Below are 20,052 nucleotides of genomic sequence, written 5' to 3'. Positions count from 1 at the left end.
TGGATGTAGAGAACGCGAAATTAATACCAATTGTTGAGAAAGCTGTGAATGCTACTACTTGGCCTGCAAATCTCCACAAGTCAAACTTTCCTGAACCTGAAGGTACACTACACAGAAACATTGATTCTAAATTAAAAACATTTGTTTTGGTATACCATTTATTCGTGTTTTCATGTTTTGAAAACATGATTCTGTAATTTCTTACTATGCCAAACATTCACCATATTTTCACGTTTTTGATATGTGTTTCCGCTACACTCTTCAACCAAACATACCACTACTTACCTATATCTGTTTTCGCTTTCGAAGATATATACTCTGCCGTGAAGCCATCGCAGAGGAGGGGAGGAGAAGGATATTTGTTCGGCGGGGTGATGTCTCTGATGATGGGGTTAATGACAGTGGTGAGGCTAACGAAGAACATGCCAAGGAAGCTCACTGAGGCAGCCATTTACGGCGGTAACGGGGAGAAAACAGAGACTACAATGATGTCAAGCCAAGAGTATATGTCGATGGTGAAGAGAATGGCTGAGCTGGAGGAGAAATGCAGGTCTTTGGACAACCAGCCTGCGTCTTTCTCGCCTGAGAAAGAACAGATCCTCACCGCCGCTCTCAGCCGCGTCGACGAGCTTGAGGTTCAGTTGGCTCAGACCAAAAAGGTACGGTTCAAGAGCCTCCATAACTAGCTTTATCATACCTCAAAATTCTTTTAACATAAATAACTTAAGAGATCATTTGGTTAAATATATCAGACACTGGACGAAGCCATGGCTACGCAGCATGAGATAATGGCTTATATCGAGAAGAAGAAAAAGAAGAAGAAGGTAACAAAACAAACTACACATTTAAAACATACTCTTCGTCAAAGACTATTCAAATTTGAGATTACTTATATTTATACTTTTCTTTGGTTTTGTTTTCAGTTCTTTGGATTCTGAAAGACTTGATGATGCCTCAAGACTTTTGAAGAAACCTGGAAATATATAAATCCATATTTATTATATATATATACAAATATAAATATATCCGTGAAGAGTATATAAAGATGATAAAAAAAAATGTGGAGATATGCTTTCTGTAAATGTTTTGTTGTTTTGTCTCTTGGAAAAATCTGAAAGCTTATGTTTTTACCACTCATCATTCTTTCACACCTAATTGTAACTACTAAAAAACAAAAATATCTATGTTATAAAAAAAGTACACAATTATTATATATAAAGTTATTGTTCATATTATATATACCCACAAATCAACAATGTTGTAAACCAACTTAGGAATTGCAAACCAAACAAGAAGCAATTTTCAGGTTTTGTGTTTACTCTGAGGTTGGTTTCTCGGTGGATACTTCACTATCTTGGAGTTTGAAAACACGGAAAATCGCAAGATTTGTGTCACCTACAAACACAGAAAGAGTTAATCTCATTGATGGGATCCATCACATAGAGATGAAAAAATGTATAAGAAAAGATTGGTTGATTGTTACCAAAGGTGATTCGGGTTCCGGGAAAAGCAGGAGCAGCAACACCAGGAATCAGACGTTTGTCTTCTATGAATGTACCGTTGGTGCTGTTCATATCTGTCACAAGAAGGTTGTCTTCATTTGTATTGATTGTCGCATGCACTCCTGACACTGCGTTTGAATAATACTAGGAGTGTTTAGTTAACAGAATGGACCCATCCAAAACCAAGCAATAAACAATATCTTAAAACCAAACTTAGTCCTAAACTGAAACCAAAGCTGATTCATATCAAATCTGTATATCACTTTGTTTACAAACAAGAACAGAGAAGTACCGGTTGCCACAGGAATCACAACGTCAGCTTTTTCCGGTAGACGACCAATGGTAACTTGGCCCTGCTCAAAACCCATTATAATGATCAGCTCTTGAAAAAAAGATATAGCTAATGGGTCTGTTTGTTATTTTCTTACAGAGGAGATCTCAAAAGGAGCAGGCATTGCTACTTTGAAACCAATGTGTCTTGTGTCTCCATCCCCTATTAAGTTTTCAGAACAAACGACTTTAAAGACTCAAAGAAAAAGATTTAAGAGAAAGCTCAGTTATACTAATAACACTAAAGAAACAAAAGAAGCTTCTGACCTACTGGTTGGAGAAGCCACCGTTCTCCTCCTGCAACAGGAGTTGGGGATGGATTCTCATCCGAGGAAGCGCGTGTTGTTCTCACCACCAGCGTGTGGCTTCTCGGTTTCTTTGCAGTGAAACTAACATTACTGATCTGCTTGATCTCTTTCAAGCAATTCACTGAAACAGCTCCAGTTAGATTCCTCTTCTTACTGTTTCCATTTAAACAGAACAGTGATGATGTAAACTTAACTCGAGAGCACAATTGGGATATTGTTATCTCCATTTTTTCTTCATACAAAAAGTATTGTGAAATTGATTGATCCTTAGAACAACAAAAATATCAAGTAAAGAACAAAAAGAAAAAAGAAGCAGCTTTAAGAGAAGCGTTAAGAGATTATCACACTATATGGATATGTGGTCACAATATCATGTATCTGGATTCTGGATAAAAAAAAATAAAAAATCCTGATTAATAAGTTCGATACTTTATATGATTTTGATTAACAAGTCTACGGTTACAGATTTTAACTCTTTTAAGGAGTAAGGACTATAAAAATAGATAAAACATTCATAATTATAATGCGTGGCTCATAATCACAGAAGGAAACAGAGCTCTCGTATTAGCAGCTTTTTAACATCAGAATCAGATAGAAGAGTTTATTTGTTTTGTTTTTTAACCTTAAAGAAGAACATCAAATTAAGAACGTGGTGTGAAGAAGAAGAGAGAGATTGTGATATTCCTGCATGGTGCTTAATTAAAAGCAAAAGAGATGTTTCTTCTTCTTCTTCTTCATCTTTTGGAATTGAGCTTCTTCTTGGCGNTCATACAAAAAGTATTGTGAAATTGATTGATCCTTAGAACAACAAAAAAAAAGAAGCAGCAGCTTTAGAGAAGCGTTAAGAGATAATCACTATATGGGATATGTGGTCACAATATCATGTATCTAGATTCTGGATAAAAAATAAAAATCCTGATTAATAAGTTCGATACTTTATATGATTTTGATTAACAAGTTTACGGTTACAGATTTTAACGTTTTAAGGAGTAAAGGACTATTAAAATAGATAAAACATTCATAATTATAATGCGTGGCTCATAATCACAGAAGGAAACAGAGCTCTCTGTATTAACAGCTTTTAACATCAGAATCAGATAGAAGAGTTTCTTTGTTTTTTTTTTAACCTTAAAGAAGAACATCAAATTAAGAACGTGGTCTGAAGAAGAAGAGAGAGATTGTGATGCTGCATGGTGCTTAATTAAAAGCAAAAGAGATGTTTCTTCTTCTTCTTCTTCATCTTTTGGAATTGAGCTTCTTCTTGGCGATCAATGTAAGCAAGTAACTCTTCTTGTCTCATCAAAGCTTCGTAAAGCGCCTTTTTAGTAGCTATGAGCTCTGCTTCTAGTGCGTCTACTCTGCACACTGCTGCGTTCAACAGTTCTTCTTTCTCGTATGGCATCTCATTCGGCTTTGATTGGAGAGTTCCGATTTTACCTTCAAGCTCCGTCAGTTTCTTAGTCACAGAGTTCAGGAGATCAGTTTCCGTGAGGTCTGGTACAGGAGAAGGAGGACGAGACTCCTCTTGTACTCTTTCACCATTAGTACTACCAAGTTCTATTGCGTTTACTTGGGTTCCTGGTGGTGAAGTAGTAGTAGTAGTCGCTGGAAGAGTCTTGGTCACACGGTAAGATACTGTGCGGAAGAAAGTGAAAACCGCCATCAAGATTGCCGTGAACATGACTATACCTCTAGCTCGAATGCCTTCAGGATCGTTTGGAACGGTGGGAGACATTAAAGCCCCTGAAGGAAACAGATTGATAGAATTAGGATCGTCACACAACGAAAACGAAAAAAAAAAAAGTTTTGTTTTTATAACCCTAATAAGAAAAGAAATTGAAACCCAATATTATATCAAACCCTAATAAAAATCGGAGCCTACTTGTGCATAAAGTAACTAACCTTTTGAGGCCACTCTTTGGACAGCGGGTTTCACCTTCCAGGTTGCATCGACAGCTTTGTCAACCATTGGTACATACTCATCATACCCCGGAAAACTACCACCAGCCAAGCTTGTTTCACCAGCTATCTTTGCCTGCAAAAGTCTCAAGAGAGCAAAGCCGATAAACATCTCTGCACAGTTCAGAATCTGAAATGTAACTAGACGATGGAAAAACACAAGTTTACCTCTTCACGAACAGGTGTCAAGCGGAGATGAGAGAAACTCTTAATAGCCTTAGGAGACCCGATATCTTCAGCGTCAGATCCTGACTCTGCAGTTGAAGTGTCACTTCCCTTTATCTGTGTTTATGACACAGCCAGAGGTTTAGGCACAATATGGTAAGTTACAAGTCATTGACTAGTTATGGGATTTAATAACTACATACCCATGGATATGACGGTTTTGCGTAAGCAATGACTTTCCCCTCGCTGTTCAAAACTTTCACCACCTGCCTCGCTCGATGTGCTCCCCCATGAAGAACCATCTGAAATAATGTGAAGATAACCACATGTCTCAAATTCCAACTACTTGGTATGAGTATTTATACAAAAATCCTAAGAAAAAGAGATGAGTCTATTAAATGACCTTAACAATTTCAGGGTTTTTCCAAGGTCCCTTATCAGAAAGCATGCAACCACCTTGATCTGCGCAAGTACATGCACCTCCCAAGAACTCAGGCAACTCACTGTAAAAATGTGCAGACCAATTTATACATAAGCAAACGAACAATGCAGCTTTTGGTATAACAGACCAAACAGGAAAAAAAGGATCACATACTTGACATCAATGACTTCAAGCAATTTGGGTAGATACTTGTATCCAAGGACCTACACAACAATAGAATAGTCCATATAAATAAATTTTTTTTTCAAAGAGATATAACCAGAGAACTTAAATATCTCATACATGAATTTTAGCAGATGTTTTTGGGTCTAGAAAGCTCTTCACAGTGTTCCAGAGAAGCCTAAATCCAGGCCCTGCATTGATAATAAACATTTGGTGTAGAGTCTGCACGAAATAGCACAAAGCCAAGATTAGCATTTGATACCTGATGTCCCAGACACACAGAGGAGATCAACTAGTATAAGTAGAAGCTCCAACTAACTAATACCTCAGGATAGTTGTCCCCATCGATCTTCTGCAACCGTGTGATAAGCTCTCGAGCAGACTTGGTAAAGTTTTTCAATCCCTGAATACAAAAATTATATACAAGTACATGAGAAGAACTCATTCCACAACACCCTGGAATAGAAGAATCATAGAAAATAGTACTTACCACTCCCTGAACATCTAGAATAGTTGTACTTGAATCAATATGCCTCTTAGCAGCAATAGTACATGAAGGAAACTTGATCATAAAGCACCTCTCAAACTCCTTTACATGATATCTTACATAACGATCCATGCTTGTAACTTGCATGAGTCTGTTAGGATCAACTTTCCCTAGTCTTTCAATGTAAATAGGTCTGCCTTCTTTGTCAACACCGTGATAACCGTGTGGGTAATGTCTCAAAACTTCATTAATCTCTTCGAAATCAAAATCCTATAATAGAGACAAACAAAACGTTTAAAAAAACAAAAACAAGGGTCTCAACAGTAAGAAACAATATCTTAGTGTTCAAAAAGCTTTAACAACAAACCTGAAGAATAGTGTCAGTACCAAACTCTTTCCTCCACTGAATCATATCAGCCCACATCTGCTTTGCTTTCTCAACATCGAATTTTCTAGCTTTCAAGAACCTCAACATCATGTGATAGTCGTCGTGTCTATCCGGAAGCAACTCGTCCATTAACAACGCTTGTCGGAACGCATCAACAGCTTGAAGCTCCTCGACATCTCTCACATCCTCAATGGAGACAGAACTCACTCGACCATCACTCTTTCTTCTTCCGCTCTTCTTCTTAAGAGAATGCTTGAACTTGGTAGATGCATTGATGGCTTTCTTTTTCAAAGAACCAATCCTAGTTCTCCTCTCATCCTCAGAATTCTCAAAATCTGACTTTCTTTCTTTTTTCTCATCACTGCTCAAGAATCCTTCAAAACCTGTAGTGAAAGCTGTTTTTGGATTTGAGATTTGAGTGAGACCCCATAAGATCATCTACTGTAACTATTGAATCTAAAGCAATTATGTTAATTTTAAGCTCAAGAACCTAAACTAAACAAACGAAAAATACACAATTTTTTTCATTCTCATTATTATATAAAGACATCAAAGTTCATTCATGCTAAAGTAAACCCTAGAAAAAAAACTAACCCAGAACACACAAAATTAATAGAGAAAGAATTTTAAAAAAACAAAGATCAGATCTCTTACATGGTCTGGCAAATCGATCAAGTGGACCTGACATGCTCTTCGACTAAAAAAAAAGATTCGAGTGATTCTTTTGATCTTTCCCCCAAAATCTTTCGAGAAGGATGGCTGATCCACGAATCAAATGCACCAGCAAAAGAAAAAGAAAAAAAAAAAAAAAAAAAAAACCCTTTTTTCCCTGAGAATCTATCTATTTCTCACAATTACAAGAAACCCAGAAAAATCGCAAATTGAAGGAGAGAGAGGAAAAAAAAAAAAAAGAAACAAATTGAGAGAGAGAGAAAAGTGGAGTTGAATTCGGACCGAACACTATGGTACTTTTCTCAGCTTCTTCTTCTTACCTAAAATGCCTCGTATTATTATACTACTATTGTTTTGGTATATAGAAGAAGAAGTTTGTATTTAATTTTAATCCCCTCTAATGATACCCCAACTGTTACATTCCTTTTTATTTGTGAGCCCTACACTTTTTGTCTTCCAATCAAACCCCAAAACTGACGGTGGTCTTTTGTGCCATGATTTTAATTTTTTTTGAAACTAAATTAAATCTTGGATGGATATTTCCAAATAATATCCATCGAACTGAGTTTAAATTTTTAAATTTTGTATGAAATGTTGATTTAATAATGTGATATATTGCATTTGCAAAAAAAAAATTGAGATTAAAGTTTAAGCATTAACAAAATATTCATAATCCAAAAAAAATCGAATTGAAGAATCTGAACCCAAACCAAACTGGAATATCTACAATACCATTTCATTATACATAGATTTGATATAATTCAGTTATCCAACATTAAAATATATACCCGAAAATATCAACTATTTTAAATCAAAATAACTATAATACTTAAAATATTCTAAATGTTTTTAATTATGTTTGTCAAAAGTCAAAACCAAATCGAATTTTTTAATATTTTCAAAATTGAGTACCTAAAACCGAGTTAATCTCGTATAGAATCGAGCGAAAATATTAAAATAGTTGATTGGATCCTAGACATTTTTATCGGAAATACTCAAAAACTAACCCAAATAATACCCAAAACCAAATCAAATACCTGGAAAACCCGAGCAAGTAAAATCTGTCACCAAAAGTAATTTTAGATTAAATATGCAAAAGTAGCATAATGTTGGGGTGTATTTGGATTAATATTAAAAAAATAATTAAATGGAGAAGAAAAAATTTAAAATGCAGAGGTAATTGCTCTAGTCATCATCAACCGAGGAAGATCCTACGGTCATTAATGGCCACAGGTAAAAAAAGTTTAACGGTAAAAAGGACCAACTGAGAATTCCTCCAACAAAACGACAAGTACTAATTAATTGCTTTTCTTTTATGTTGGAAAAATTAAAGAGAGACGACAAAAGAGAAGGTGGAGAATGAAATATTCTTTACACTATGACCCCACTTAATTTGGATCATTATATAAAAATTAGATTTTTCTTCTTTCAACATTGGTGCAAATATTATTTTGGAAAAGTTTGTAGTCCACTTCGACTAGAATATCAATATGTTAAATATGGATTGATACAAACAATGTGTGTTGGTAATGCAATATAATTAGTAAGTTTAAGTTATAAACTTTTCTTATTTTTATTCGAAGAGGTTTCATCTTTAGAGTGTAAAGCTAAAATAAATTAGAATGCAATAACATATTGTTGGAAGATATTATTAATATGAAAGATATACATTTGTTTACTGGTATGATTTTAATATTTTTCATACAGCTTCTTTTGATACGAGGCATGGATTGTTTAGCTTTGACAATTAGAATAAGTTGGGAATGAAATGTGAAACTTTCACAAAGTAAAGGGGGGCAAAAGTAAATTTTCCATCACTGCCCGTACCGTAGGACCTACACAACACGTGGCGAGTAGCGAAGGATTGATTATAGATTATTTTCTTCAAATAAATACGGAGCAATTAAAGGAAGGGTCAACGGTCGTTAGGCCTTCCCAATTCTAGTTGTTATATTTTCGTATACTTTGATTAATGTATATACATATTTCTTTCTAGAAACTAGAAAGCATCATCATCAACATAGAACTGAATTTTAACACAAAAATAAATTAATACTAATAATAATAAAAATAGAGAAGGTTCATTAATTGAATCTAACAGCAAGAAATATTGACTTTCGGATTAGACTTCGTCGATCCAACAATGATCAGTTGAGTAATGATTGGTTAGTACGTTCTGGTTGAATTTTTTACTCAATCATTGCTATTATAATTCCAACAACACACCAATGTATTTAATCCAATAAAATTAAGTTACCATACAAAGACACAATGCATCTAAAGTTTGGGTAAAACATATATGTATAGTAATGACTTTTTTTTTTTTGTCATCTGAATTTTTATTAATGAACCCAAAGAAAGATACAAGTTGAAATTACAAGAGCTGGAGAACTACTGAATGTCCCCAGAGTCATTAGCCCAAATGAGGGAAGCTAAGCCCCAAAAGATCGGGGTAACTGATAAAAAGCAATAAGCAAAAACCTATGGAAGTACAAAAGCTTTGGATAGAATGAAAACCTAAGCACTATAATTGTACAAAGGCACAAGAGACTCCTGCAAAGCTTCTCTCGAGAACATTATGAGTCGGAAGCACCAATTAGGCCGGGAAGACCTCACACGACGCCAAAACCGGAAGCACACCGACGGAGAGGAGAGCAAGAAACCAACGCGACCAAAGACACAAATACAACTACCCAAGAAACTCACCAGCCAGAGGATGAGAACAAGAAACCCTAGGGACAAAGAAAAACCTTGAAATCGACTGGAGACAAACCACGCAAGATCAACTGTTCTTACACGCGGACACTCGTCGATCCAGTTTCAGCCACCTACAGACATAAAACTGGTGACGTCCTCGCAAGAGAAGAGCTAGAGAACTATTCTACTGCTTCGACTAAAACCTAACTCCAAAACTTCACAAGGAAACTCAAAGAGAGGCTAGTAGGTGACTCAGCAACAAAATAACATCCAAATGGCTCACACCAAGAAACGAACCCAGGGAAACTCACAACCACAACCCAGCAAGAGGACTCAAAGTAGAGGTAGAACAAAGCTTCGATATCAAAACCAAAAAACCTTAGCCACATCCAACGATTAAAGCCTAACAAACCACAAAGAACCTTAGAGGGAACCATGTCTACGCCATACAAACCCTAGAAAGACCTCTAAACAAAGGATCCAGAGACCCAAACAGCCACTAAACTAAACCACCAAACAATAACTAAAGCCACCATCAAGCAAACATGGGATATACCAAACACGCTTAACTTGGTGAGATTGAGATCGATAACGAGACAGGGAATCAAGACCACCTTCCTGTAAGAAGAAACCCCTCGATTAAACACCACCGAGCATCAAACGGATCAGATCTGGATCTTTAAAAGAGAGGAGAAACTCCACCGAAACCGCAAAAGACGACAATCAAAGGCCAGACGAGGATAGAGGCGATAAGAAAAAGCAATTAAAAGCAAAGGAGGCACAACGCCGGGGATATAAAGCCACCGGACGTTGGCTGAGAAACCTTGGCGGCCGCTGCTTTGTGTTTTTTGAGGAGAGAGGTGGGAGAGAATTAGGTTAGAGGAGAGAGGATAAAAAAAATAAAGTTTTCAAAATCGTAGGTATAGTAATGACTTTACCGTGAAGATAACTTAACACATTCTACAATCAAAGGTTTTTAAAACAAAAAATCGAAAGTTTGTCTTGCTAAATCCTTTTCTTTTTGCTTGCAAAATAGTGGTGTGGTGGGACATGAAGGACTGTCTGATTTTCTTGGGTTATGAAGCTCCGTCCGAGTATAAAAGGGACGTTCAAGAAACTAAGCTACTCCGGTCCTATCTCCATCACTGCTTATGGCGACCAAACACACACCCTTGATTATATCTTACAAGGGCTCTCTTCAACTGAAGTTGTTGTTGCACATGCTATTTCCGGTTAGTCAAAATGTTTTATTGAGTTATAGGGTTTAAATTTCACTTATTGACTGAAACAAAAAGCGCATGCCCTATTCGGATATGGTGGAATGGCGAAGTCATAATCCTCCTCTGGCGACAATGATGTTCATATCCAATCAGGTGGACGATGTCTTCTCTTTGGATGTGGTCTGACTACAACAAGAGGCGCAATACAACCTCTTTGTGGGTTATTCATTTAGTTCGACACCTACACTAATTCTGGTCTCCGAGTTCATTTCCTCAACGCTGTTCCAGAGCCGGCCAATAGGCCAAGCCAATGAAGCATCAGCTTGCGGCCGTTTATATTATATACAAAATTCGGCCCTATTTTCTCAAATGTTTCTTTGGTCTAGTGGCGTTAGGAGTGATAGTGAAGTCTCACTCTTCACGTGTTCGAACTGCCAGTAGCTCAAAATTCAGCCTATTTTTTTAATTTGATTGTGGCCCGCAAAAATTTAGCGACGGCTCTGCGCTGTTCTTATGCTCCAATATCTCCAAATCAGTTCAAAACGTATATAAACCTGCAAAGGCTCAAAAAGATTTTTAAAACACCAAAAAGACTCTATAAATAATACTTATATCATGGTTAAAAACACATAAAACTATGATATATCACAATCATCCCACTACGAGCTACATCAGCGGCATGCAAGTTTTCTTAAATTAATTTATAGATTTTCAACTGAGAAAAAGTATATATACATCCGATTTCTCATAAATGACCCAACAGTGTAAGAGAAAGCAAGATGAAATTGGTTTTAGTGACTTTGGTTATGTCCAGGGGCGGCGATAAGGGAGTGCAAGGTGTGCATTTGCACTGGGACCACTTCAAATTAGCATAAAAAATAGTGTATTTTAAGGCCCAAATTTTTTTTTAAAAAAATTTTACATGTAATTAAGGTCCATATCTCTAAAATTGAACCAGGGACCCTAACAACTTTTGGGATATTTACACCGGCACTTGTGTCTAATGCTGGCAAAATAACCATATACATCTTGTAGGGAGAAGGTTTTCCAAAGAGAAAACGTTTGAGGAAATCATTCCAGACTGGTTTGCGTCCTTTTCAACGTAGAGCTCAAAAATCTTATTCCTGGAATTGTTTACCCGCACCTGCCTGAAGCTAGGGTCTACCCAATGGCGATATGAATCATATGATCAGCCGGCAGCACCGAGATATTAACAATTTTGCACAATTTTTTTAGTCATCATGAACATTACTAAAGTATCTCAATCCAATTTTTTGGTCCAGTTATTCAGAACGATGGTTTCTACTTTCTCGCACATTTATATCCTAATCCACACACACGAAAAAAAAAAAAGAAACATCTTATTTTTGTATTAACGAGGTGCAATATGATTGACTCACAGCGTAGTGGTTTTGGATCCTGTTCTTTTTTCGAATCTTTAGAGGCCGGGGTTCGATTATCCATGGACTCATTGTTTTTCTTAAAAAAATTTAATCCTCGAACGCGGTTCAGTCGGAGGATCCTCGGACACGTGTGCATTATTTATCGAGAGAGATGTGTATAGTGTGTACACGGTCACACGTTTCGAATATCCAAAAAAAAAGACCTAAACCGTAAACAACTCTGTCCACAAGGATACAGATCGTTGTATTGTATTGTATTGCTTGCTTACTCGTCTCTTCGTCAGATAAAAAGACCAAACCTTTCTCAATTTAGCCAACTAAAATCGAGGTATTATTGTGCCACTCTCTCATTTACATTTCTGCACGATCAGTACGTTTCTGCCTTTTCTTCTCCTCTGTTTTTTTTTTCTTATGTCTCGATTCATATGATCCCTCGCCACTCAAAAAAATTGAATCCCCAATTCTGTTTTTTTTTTTTTTGTTCCCTATAAGATCTGGAAATCGGAAATTGTCCCCTTTCGAATGGTCACAGGAAGACTGGGGAAATAAATCTGTAACATTTGATATTGGGATCAAATTTAAAAACTTGGGTCTTGACTTGTGTTTTGTTTCATATTGTTTTAGAGAAAAAAGGTATGGTGAAGGAGAATGAGTACTACGAGATCTTAGACGTCAAAACTGATGCTTCAGATGCTGACATTAAAAAGGCTTACTACTTAAAAGTACTGTCTTTTTCTTTCTATTTTTTGTGTTTGGAAAAACTCTGCTTTTAGTTTGTTTGAATGTGAATTTCAATGTTGTTCTTTTGCTCTTCAGGCGAGGAAAGTTCATCCTGACAAGAACCCTGGAGACCCTCAAGCTGCTAAAAACTTTCAGGTGAATCAAGACATTTTATTTAGGTGTTTTTTTGTCTGATTGGTTACTGTTTGTTTCCAGGGTCTCTTTGTCTGTTTGTATACTGGCTTAACTTCACAAAGTTTTCCCACAAATCTCATGTCTTTTGTTGCTTTCATGAATGAAAAAGGTTTTAGGCGAGGCTTATCAGGTTCTAAGCAATCCGGAGAAGCGAGCAGCTTATGACAAATATGGCAAAGAAGGGGTTCAACAGTATGTTTTGCCCTCTCTGTACTTATATACAAACTTTATCATCTATTTGTGAATGTAGCTTGATAACTTTCTTTTTTTATTTTAGGGATGCAATGGTTGATCCTGCAGCTGTATTTGGTATGCTTTTTGGAAGCGAGATCTTTGAAGAATACATTGGGCAGCTTGCACTTGCTTATTTGGCATCAATTGAAGCTGACTTGGAATCATATGAGCCTGAAATCAGAAAGCAAATGCTTCAAGACAAGATCAAAGTACATTGCTATTTTTACCCTTCTATTCTACATAATTCGTCAATATGTTTAGTTACTTATCTCCATGTATTTTTATTTATGTGGGAATTGTGTGCAGGCTCTACAAAAGGAGAGGGAAGACAAGCTCACCGCTACATTGAAAAACAAACTTGAACCGTTTGTGGAAGGACGAACCGATGAATTTACCGAATGGGCTAACGAAGAGGCAAAGCGGCTTTCTTCTGCCGGTAATAAAAACAAATTCTTTTGCATTTTATTAGCTCTTAAAAAAACAAGAAAGGTAGTGTTAACTTTGTGTAATCTGTATAAATGATTTTGCTTTGACACTGGTTAAGGTTTCGGAGAGGCAATGATGCATACAATTGGTTACATTTACACAAGGAAAGCTGCTAAAGAAATTGGTAAAGACAAGAGATTTATGAAAGTGCCGTTCTTAGCGGAATGGGTGCGTGACAAAGGCCACCATATGAAATCTCAAGTGATGGCTGCTTCTGGTATAAAAAACAAATAGCAGATAAAGCAAAAAAAAAAAAAACCTCTTGGTTTTCTAACTGGACAAAATCGTTACTTACTTACTCCTTGGATGACATTGTGTTTCGGATATGTAGGTGCGGTATCGTTACTTCAGTTGCAGGATGAAGTGAACAGGTTGAATGAACACCAAGGAGAGCACAAAGACGAGCATATTCAGAAAGCCATTGAAGCTAAAATGGATGCTTTGCTTCAATCTCTTTGGCAAATCAATGTTCTCGACATCGAATCCACTCTTTCTCGTGTTTGCCATTCTGTAAGATACTACTACATTATATGTACCATTTTGTAAGATACTACTACATTATATATAGTAATGATACGATTAATTAGTCATGTTATTTTATTTGTGTTTCTCTCTTGGTCACAGGTGCTTAAAGATCCAAGTGTTTCCAAGGATGTTCTTCGAGTTCGTGCCATAGGATTGAAGAAACTTGGAACGATCTTCCAGGTGAGCAAGAAGAAAAGGGTTCGTAACTTAACATAAAGTAGAAAACGATCATTGGGTTTATATATATATATATTTAAGATTCTGTGTTGCATTGAATCTTGAGAACCTACTCTTATAAGTTATATCTAAGACTGATGCTCTTATGTTTTTTCTTTTTCTTTTAAAGGGTGCTAAGAAGCCGTACACGAGAGGAAGCAGCTTGCGTCGCGAACCCGCCGTGAAACAGGACACCGGAGGTTCTTCAAAGGCGAAGTCTTGAAACTATTAATTGAATATGATGTTCCTCTTAATTTTTTTATTTGGATGAAGTTGCATTTCTCCTTTCTTTTGCCTTCCCCCAGTTTTGTAGAGATTGAACTTTTGCTTGTGTAGGTGAATTAATACATTGCTTTACTCGTTAAATTAGTCCTGTCTCTTCTTTATTATTATTTCCATATTGTTCACAACTCTCATTACTCAGATTCGAACTTAGCTATGACAAGATCTTAGAGGTGTTTGTTAGGTGATCTCATCAATCAAACCCCAACAACTTTTGCAAGATACTACAAAACTCTACATTTATAATTATTTTGTTTGTTGTTGGAACTTGGAACTGAGTGTTGTTTAGGCTTGACCGACAACAAAAGAGAGTATAAAATAAGGCGTGTTTATGTGGACTTTATATTCCCTTTTGATCTTTACGCGTTGGCTGTTGCCCTCACTAAGCTCCAAACGTATACTGTAAGAAAACTTTAGATATCAATATCATACACACTAACTACAGAGGACTTTTATATTTCTATTTTTAGTCCTTCATAAACTATAATGTTTCAATTTGGCAACCCAACCGTCCAACTCTACCGACGTCACTCCGTTAAAGTTGACGCCCTCTTCCGTTTTTTTTCCTGTCTTGTTAAAATGACGTGGCATCGTTTGTCTTACGTCGCTTACTTAAGTTCCGCTAAAACTAACAGTCTCACAACCATAAGTCAAAACCATAAAAGTTTGGTTCTATCAAACCGAAGACCAATCTAACTTGTCCTTTTTCCTAATCCAAATTAAATACAAAATTATACAAATGAAACTATAATGAAATTTTTTCCAATTTCACTAAAAAGCAAATATTTAATCTAAACTAAAAAAGTAAATACTCGATCTTTTAATTTGGTCCGGTTTATACGGGCATAACCGGAATCAGACGGCGTTAATTAAAGACGTCAGAGTAGTAGACTTGGAATCGTCTCTTTCCCCTTCTCAAGAGAGAGAGAGAAGAAGAAGAAGAAAGCAGAACCTAGCAGTGCTTTTAAGTTTGTTTCTCACTCTAAAAAAATTCCCACAGCACACTCTCTCTCTCTCTATGTGAAATTGTGTCTTCGTTTTTATTTATTTTTCCGGCGACTTCCGAAGAGCAGGTTTGGTGTTCGTCACCTTTCGTCTCACACACTGAATTGTTGTTGTTTTTTTTTATTCTTCTCGATTTTTTTTTTTTTTTTTTAATCTTTTTAGGGTTTTTGTTTCTATTTTAGGGTAATCTCAACTTGTTTTGCAAGTTCCTTGGCCCTAATCACGGATCTGTTTACTTATGTGACTTGTTTGTTAATATTTTGCCCGATTCAATTGCTATTTTTGGTGTCTGAGAAATTTTTCTTAGTGAGTCATATGTAAGTTCACTCACCTTACAAGTTAGTGAGCAACGAATTGCTCGATTTGATTCTATCTTAAACCTTGTATTTTGATTTGATGATCTGATGCTTCTGCTTCTCTTGCTTTATTTATCTTGGCCATGGCCAGTTTTAAGTTACTGTGTGGATGAATGGTAAGCTCTTATCCATGGTGTGTTTTTTTGTGTGATTGGACTGATGTTTTGGGTTTTACTAGATTAGTTTTAGGTTTTTAAGGATTTTATAATCATATTTGATTTTGATTGAGTTCCTGAAATCTTGTTTCTTGGAAGGTTTTAAGGTGGTTTTATGCACCAAAACATCTATCCGGGAGTGTCTTCTGTGCGGTGGTGCTTTGCTTGGTAGTTTTCTTTTCAACTATACGCTTCAGTAGTTATGGGGAATGCTTGTTGTGTTGCTGCTCGAGACAAAATGGTGTTGCCTAATACTACATCAGCAGTTGAGAATTTGCAAAGAAACAATTTGAGGTATTCTCCTAACTGGAGCTTCCGGTGGGATAATAGAGGACGAGTTGCTGGTGAAGAGACCTCTGTCAGTTGGTTATCTGATGGGATTAGTCGTAACGATATGTCTGATGTCAAATCCGAATCTGCTTTCGTATCATCATCATCACAAGGCTCCCCTTTGGACAATTTTCAGGCGCTGTCATGGCAGAAATCTCCTGCTTCTGGTAAAAAAAAGTTTCAACCTTTTAGACATATGCTTGTTGTGTTTGATTTGTCAAAAACTGTTAGACGACTTTAGAGGAAATTGTAGGCACCTTCTTGGAATTTAGGATTACTTTTCTACAGAAACTGTTAATGAGCGAAAAGGACATTTTGATGTGTTTGTTGACCTAAAAAGTTCTCTTGTTTGCTTCTTGGCTTGCTTTGATTGGTCTCCACCCATTTTTATCGTTAAGCTATGACTTTTCCATGTTAAAACGTCGTCACGTTATTGTTGTGGCAGATCAATCTTTTTCAGGAATTGCATCCATTGACACTGTCTCTGAACAGGTAAAAACTAAAACACTTTTTGTTTTACGGCTAGCTATATATCTGCAATGTAACTCTGTTAACATGACCTCTATTTTACTGTTGTAGACCACCCGGAAAACAAATGATTCAACCAACCCTGCTTATTATCCATCTCCTGCAAAACGGTCTCTTTCATTGGCTTCTCAAGCATCATCCTTTTCAACGTCACCATTGTCATCCCAGAGCCACTTGCCAATGCCACCTGCAAGTTCATCGACGTTAAAGCTGTCACCGCGCCCTCATCTATCAAAACAAGTCTCTGATGGTCAAATCCTTGGATTTACCTCACCGAGTAGAAGAAGCTCAGCAACTGAAGAGAGGCTGGGGAATGAATCTCAGTCTGATGGTTGGTCCATGCAAGCCTTTTCCGAAATGATGGCACATTCTCGCAGAGAGTCTTGCTCTTACGATAACGAGTTCTTTGGGCTTCGTCGTGACAAGATAGACCATCAAGGAAACAGAAAGTCCAGTGATCAGCAAAACTGTGGTGCTTGCTTGAGATCCTTGTCTGAAAAATCTTTGTTGAGTAGCCAGAAGATCTTTGCCACTAATGAGCTCTCTGTAGCTGCAATTCTAGCTTGTGGGCACGTCTATCATTCAGAGTGTTTAGAGCAGATGACACCTGAAGTTGACAAATTCGACCCTCATTGTCCCATTTGCACTCTGGGGGAGAAGAAAACATTCAAGTTGTCGGAAAAAGCGTTGAAGGCGGATTTGGATATGAAAGCTAGACAAAACAAGAGACTAAGGAACCGCGTTGTGGACAGCGATGACTTTGTCATGTTTGATCACAACCACAAGGCGGTGGTGGCAGGATACAAAGGTAAAGCCCCAAAGCTAGTATCGAGTTCGAGCTTAAGAAACTATTCCCCAAAGCCTTTCCTTGCAAGACACTTCTCTTTCGGGTCCAGAAGTAACAGTGTTAAATCCCCAAAAGAGAATCAATCTCTCAGAAAGAAAGGCTTCTTCTGGACCAAATCTAGCAAACTTTGAAACTGTAAGCATCTCCCTACAAGCATCACCTTATGCACCTGAAGGTTATGGCTCAAACCAACGAGTCACACAAGTAAAAAAAACATTGATTGATTGTTGAATCTTGTTGCAGATTCTAGGTGCTGTTTCTCTTCGTAAGCTAGGGTTATCAACGTTACGGATACTTTATCAAACGGTACACTTGTTTGTGTGCACGTCATAGAATTTATCTCTTCCCCCAAGTCTCAACAAAATCTTTCTTCTCCCTTTCTATCTTTTCTTTTGTTTGGTGCATTCCCAAATTTTTACACATGTAAATATAATAATTATTATAGGATAAGTAAAACATTATTTGACTGTGGGTTAATTGGATCAATGCTATGTATTATACGATTTAAAAGAAACAATGCTATTCGTTAATAGGTAACCGAATACTATACTACTACAGTCTACAGACTACAAGAAATATTTTAGTTGCAAGAAAATTTCTTATAATGTAGACTTTTAGTTTTTTTTTTGTTTCTATACAAAAGTTTTAGTTTCAGTAGTTAGTAAAAAAGAAGATAAAAAAGCACGTCCTGGAATTAAATTTGTAAGTTTGTAACCAAAGCTAATAAAATACAAAAATAAATGCGTATGATTGCATTGAGATCAAGGTTTGTTAGTTTAGTATATGCTTCCACCCATGTATTAATAACATGTAAGCCGGAAATTTGGAATCGCCAATCAGCTAGCTCGTAACGTTTGGTGTTGAATATTCAAACTCCACCGACGACCTTCTTTAGCGGTACCAAGCCCGTGATCAAATCCAATACATATCTGTCCTTATAACATAGAAAACACGTACTGGACGTATGCAGAAGAAGAAGATAACGTTGTTCTATCGAATTTATCAAAAAGAGAAAACGTTATTATGTCGGGTTCGTGACGTATTCGTATCAAAGCGCACACAGGACACGTAGGACTCCTCTTCTAACCGTGCGTGTCAAAACATTTCACATTAAATACGCCACGTCGCATAACCACATGCAGATTAACATTCTATATATAATATATAGACGCACTTATGTTCTACCGCAAACGTATAGTTGTGTTTTCTAAGCAGTAGTACTTGAGAGAATCTTGCAGTACACAATCACTTCAAAAAGGAACTTGTTAATTTGTTGACAATGGCTGATTTGAGGGACGAAAGAGGAAACCCAATCCATCTAACCGACGAACATGGTAACCCGGTCCAGCTCACTGATGAGTTCGGTAACCCCATGCACCTGACCGGCGTTGCTACCTCCGCCCAACAACAACAGTATAAGGATAGTACCACCAGTGACATTGCAGGGCACCCTACTAGCACCGTCACCGGAACACATCCGGTCTCTACGGGAACACATTCGGCAGTTGCTCCAGCAGCCGCTGCCACCGCGATAGGAGTAGCCGCAGGTACCGGAGCAACCACCACAAGACAGCAACACCATGGCTCAACCACCACAGGGCAGCAACACCATGGTTCGCTTGAAGAGCATCTTCGTCGGTCTGGAAGTTCATCTAGCTCTAGCTCGGTGAGATTCTCATTCATATTTGTATTCTCATCGGTTTTTAGTTTTGCTTTCCAAATATGTCATAATTGTTTTTGAAACACAAAAACATAGTACCAAAAGACCAAGTATGTACGTTAAGGGTTTTCAAACATTAGAAAGTGAACAAAAGCCTTTTCTTAAACACGGTTTCTTTTTCATGTATAAATAGTTAACGAGTTTATATACATGATGTTGGAATAGGAGGACGACGGGCAAGGAGGGAGGAGGAAGAAGAGCATAAAGGAGAAAATCAAAGAGAAATTTAGTAGCGGTAAGCACAAGGATGAACAAACACCCGCCACCGCCACGACCACCACCACTACCACGACCACGGAACACCACGAGAAGAAGGGCATTCTTGAGAAGATCAAGGACAAACTTCCCGGCCACCACAACCACAACAACCCATGAACACCTATCCGATGAACTTAATTTTCATCATTTCATGAATAAAAAGGCCCATGGTCACTGGTCAGTTGATACTAAGATTTTTGTGTCTCCTAGCAGGTTCAATTAACCTTAAGTGTTGTAGTATTTAAGGTGTCAATCCAAATGGGATGTTGCTAGCAATCAAGATGCAATCAAGGAATCACAAGTTAAGCCAATTCAAAGAGTGTTTTTATCTAAGAGTCCTAGAATGATCAAAATGCGAAATGGAAATGAGTCACAGAACAAGAAACAAGAATGCATGACAAGAAGCGAAAGTGAATAAAAACGCAAACGATTCTAAGCATGAACAAACGAAACAGTTCCA

At 37.1% G+C, this 20,052-nt stretch overlaps 6 protein-coding genes across 11 annotated transcripts in view; 4 read left to right on the top strand and 2 right to left on the bottom strand.

The window, feature by feature from the left end:
- On the top strand, positions 7-1,284 carry LOC104713604 (phosphatidylinositol/phosphatidylcholine transfer protein SFH3-like). Its single transcript, XM_010430771.2, has 4 exons — positions 7-102; positions 310-659; positions 753-824; positions 924-1,284. Exons 2-4 carry the CDS (start codon positions 375-377, stop codon positions 936-938), a joined length of 372 nt encoding a protein of 123 aa, XP_010429073.1. The 5' UTR covers positions 7-102; positions 310-374; the 3' UTR covers positions 939-1,284.
- Positions 1,187-2,499, bottom strand: LOC104713606. The gene is made up of 5 exons (XM_010430772.1): positions 2,100-2,499; positions 1,931-1,995; positions 1,795-1,855; positions 1,484-1,630; positions 1,187-1,395 (listed from the first exon to the last, which is right to left on the bottom strand). Exons 1-5 carry the CDS (start codon positions 2,365-2,367, stop codon positions 1,316-1,318), a joined length of 621 nt encoding a protein of 206 aa, XP_010429074.1. The 5' UTR covers positions 2,368-2,499; the 3' UTR covers positions 1,187-1,315.
- On the bottom strand, positions 3,141-6,746 carry LOC104713602 (phosphatidylinositol/phosphatidylcholine transfer protein SFH8-like). The gene is made up of 11 exons (XM_010430768.2): positions 6,398-6,746; positions 5,723-6,138; positions 5,359-5,625; positions 5,194-5,271; positions 4,989-5,090; positions 4,860-4,909; positions 4,668-4,767; positions 4,468-4,566; positions 4,268-4,381; positions 4,043-4,175; positions 3,141-3,883 (listed from the first exon to the last, which is right to left on the bottom strand). The coding sequence occupies exons 1-11, from the start codon at positions 6,429-6,431 to the stop codon at positions 3,342-3,344; spliced, it is 1,935 nt and encodes a 644-aa protein (XP_010429070.1). The 5' UTR covers positions 6,432-6,746; the 3' UTR covers positions 3,141-3,341.
- On the top strand, positions 11,933-14,480 carry LOC104713601 (chaperone protein dnaJ 10-like). Of its 5 annotated transcripts, none has more exons than XM_010430765.1 (10): positions 11,933-12,063; positions 12,360-12,457; positions 12,552-12,611; positions 12,760-12,842; positions 12,928-13,093; positions 13,191-13,320; positions 13,429-13,587; positions 13,702-13,880; positions 13,995-14,093; positions 14,242-14,480. In XM_010430765.1, the coding sequence occupies exons 2-10, from the start codon at positions 12,371-12,373 to the stop codon at positions 14,332-14,334; spliced, it is 1,056 nt and encodes a 351-aa protein (XP_010429067.1). In that variant the 5' UTR covers positions 11,933-12,063; positions 12,360-12,370; the 3' UTR covers positions 14,335-14,480. The 5 variants fall into 5 exon arrangements, with proteins under 5 accessions (XP_010429067.1, XP_010429069.1, XP_010429066.1 ...); XM_010430767.1 differs by having other exon boundaries at positions 11,933-12,105; positions 13,995-14,075; XM_010430764.1 differs by having other exon boundaries at positions 11,933-12,105.
- Positions 15,308-18,091, top strand: LOC104713600. Of its 2 annotated transcripts, XM_019229525.1 has the most exons (5): positions 15,308-15,466; positions 16,009-16,406; positions 16,685-16,731; positions 16,819-17,749; positions 17,858-18,091. In XM_019229525.1, the coding sequence occupies exons 2-4, from the start codon at positions 16,112-16,114 to the stop codon at positions 17,743-17,745; spliced, it is 1,269 nt and encodes a 422-aa protein (XP_019085070.1). In that variant the 5' UTR covers positions 15,308-15,466; positions 16,009-16,111; the 3' UTR covers positions 17,746-17,749; positions 17,858-18,091. The 2 variants fall into 2 exon arrangements, with proteins under 2 accessions (XP_019085070.1, XP_010429062.1); XM_010430760.2 differs by lacking the exon at positions 17,858-18,091 and having other exon boundaries at positions 16,819-17,846.
- The window catches only part of LOC104713598 (probable dehydrin LEA), a 4,118-nt gene continuing 2,852 nt past the window's right edge, over positions 18,787-20,052 (top strand). Inside the window, exons 1-2 of the mRNA XM_010430758.2 lie at positions 18,787-19,280; positions 19,500-19,774. Coding sequence (XP_010429060.1) covers positions 18,894-19,280; positions 19,500-19,709 — 597 coding nt within the window. The 5' untranslated portion in view covers positions 18,787-18,893 and the 3' untranslated portion in view covers positions 19,710-19,774. The remainder of the gene's footprint in view (positions 19,281-19,499; positions 19,775-20,052) is intronic.

This window comes from Camelina sativa, chromosome 9, assembly GCF_000633955.1.
Source record: "Camelina sativa cultivar DH55 chromosome 9, Cs, whole genome shotgun sequence".
Taxonomy (NCBI): Eukaryota; Viridiplantae; Streptophyta; class Magnoliopsida; order Brassicales; family Brassicaceae; genus Camelina; species Camelina sativa.
This window is presented reverse-complemented; position numbering and strand designations above follow the sequence as displayed.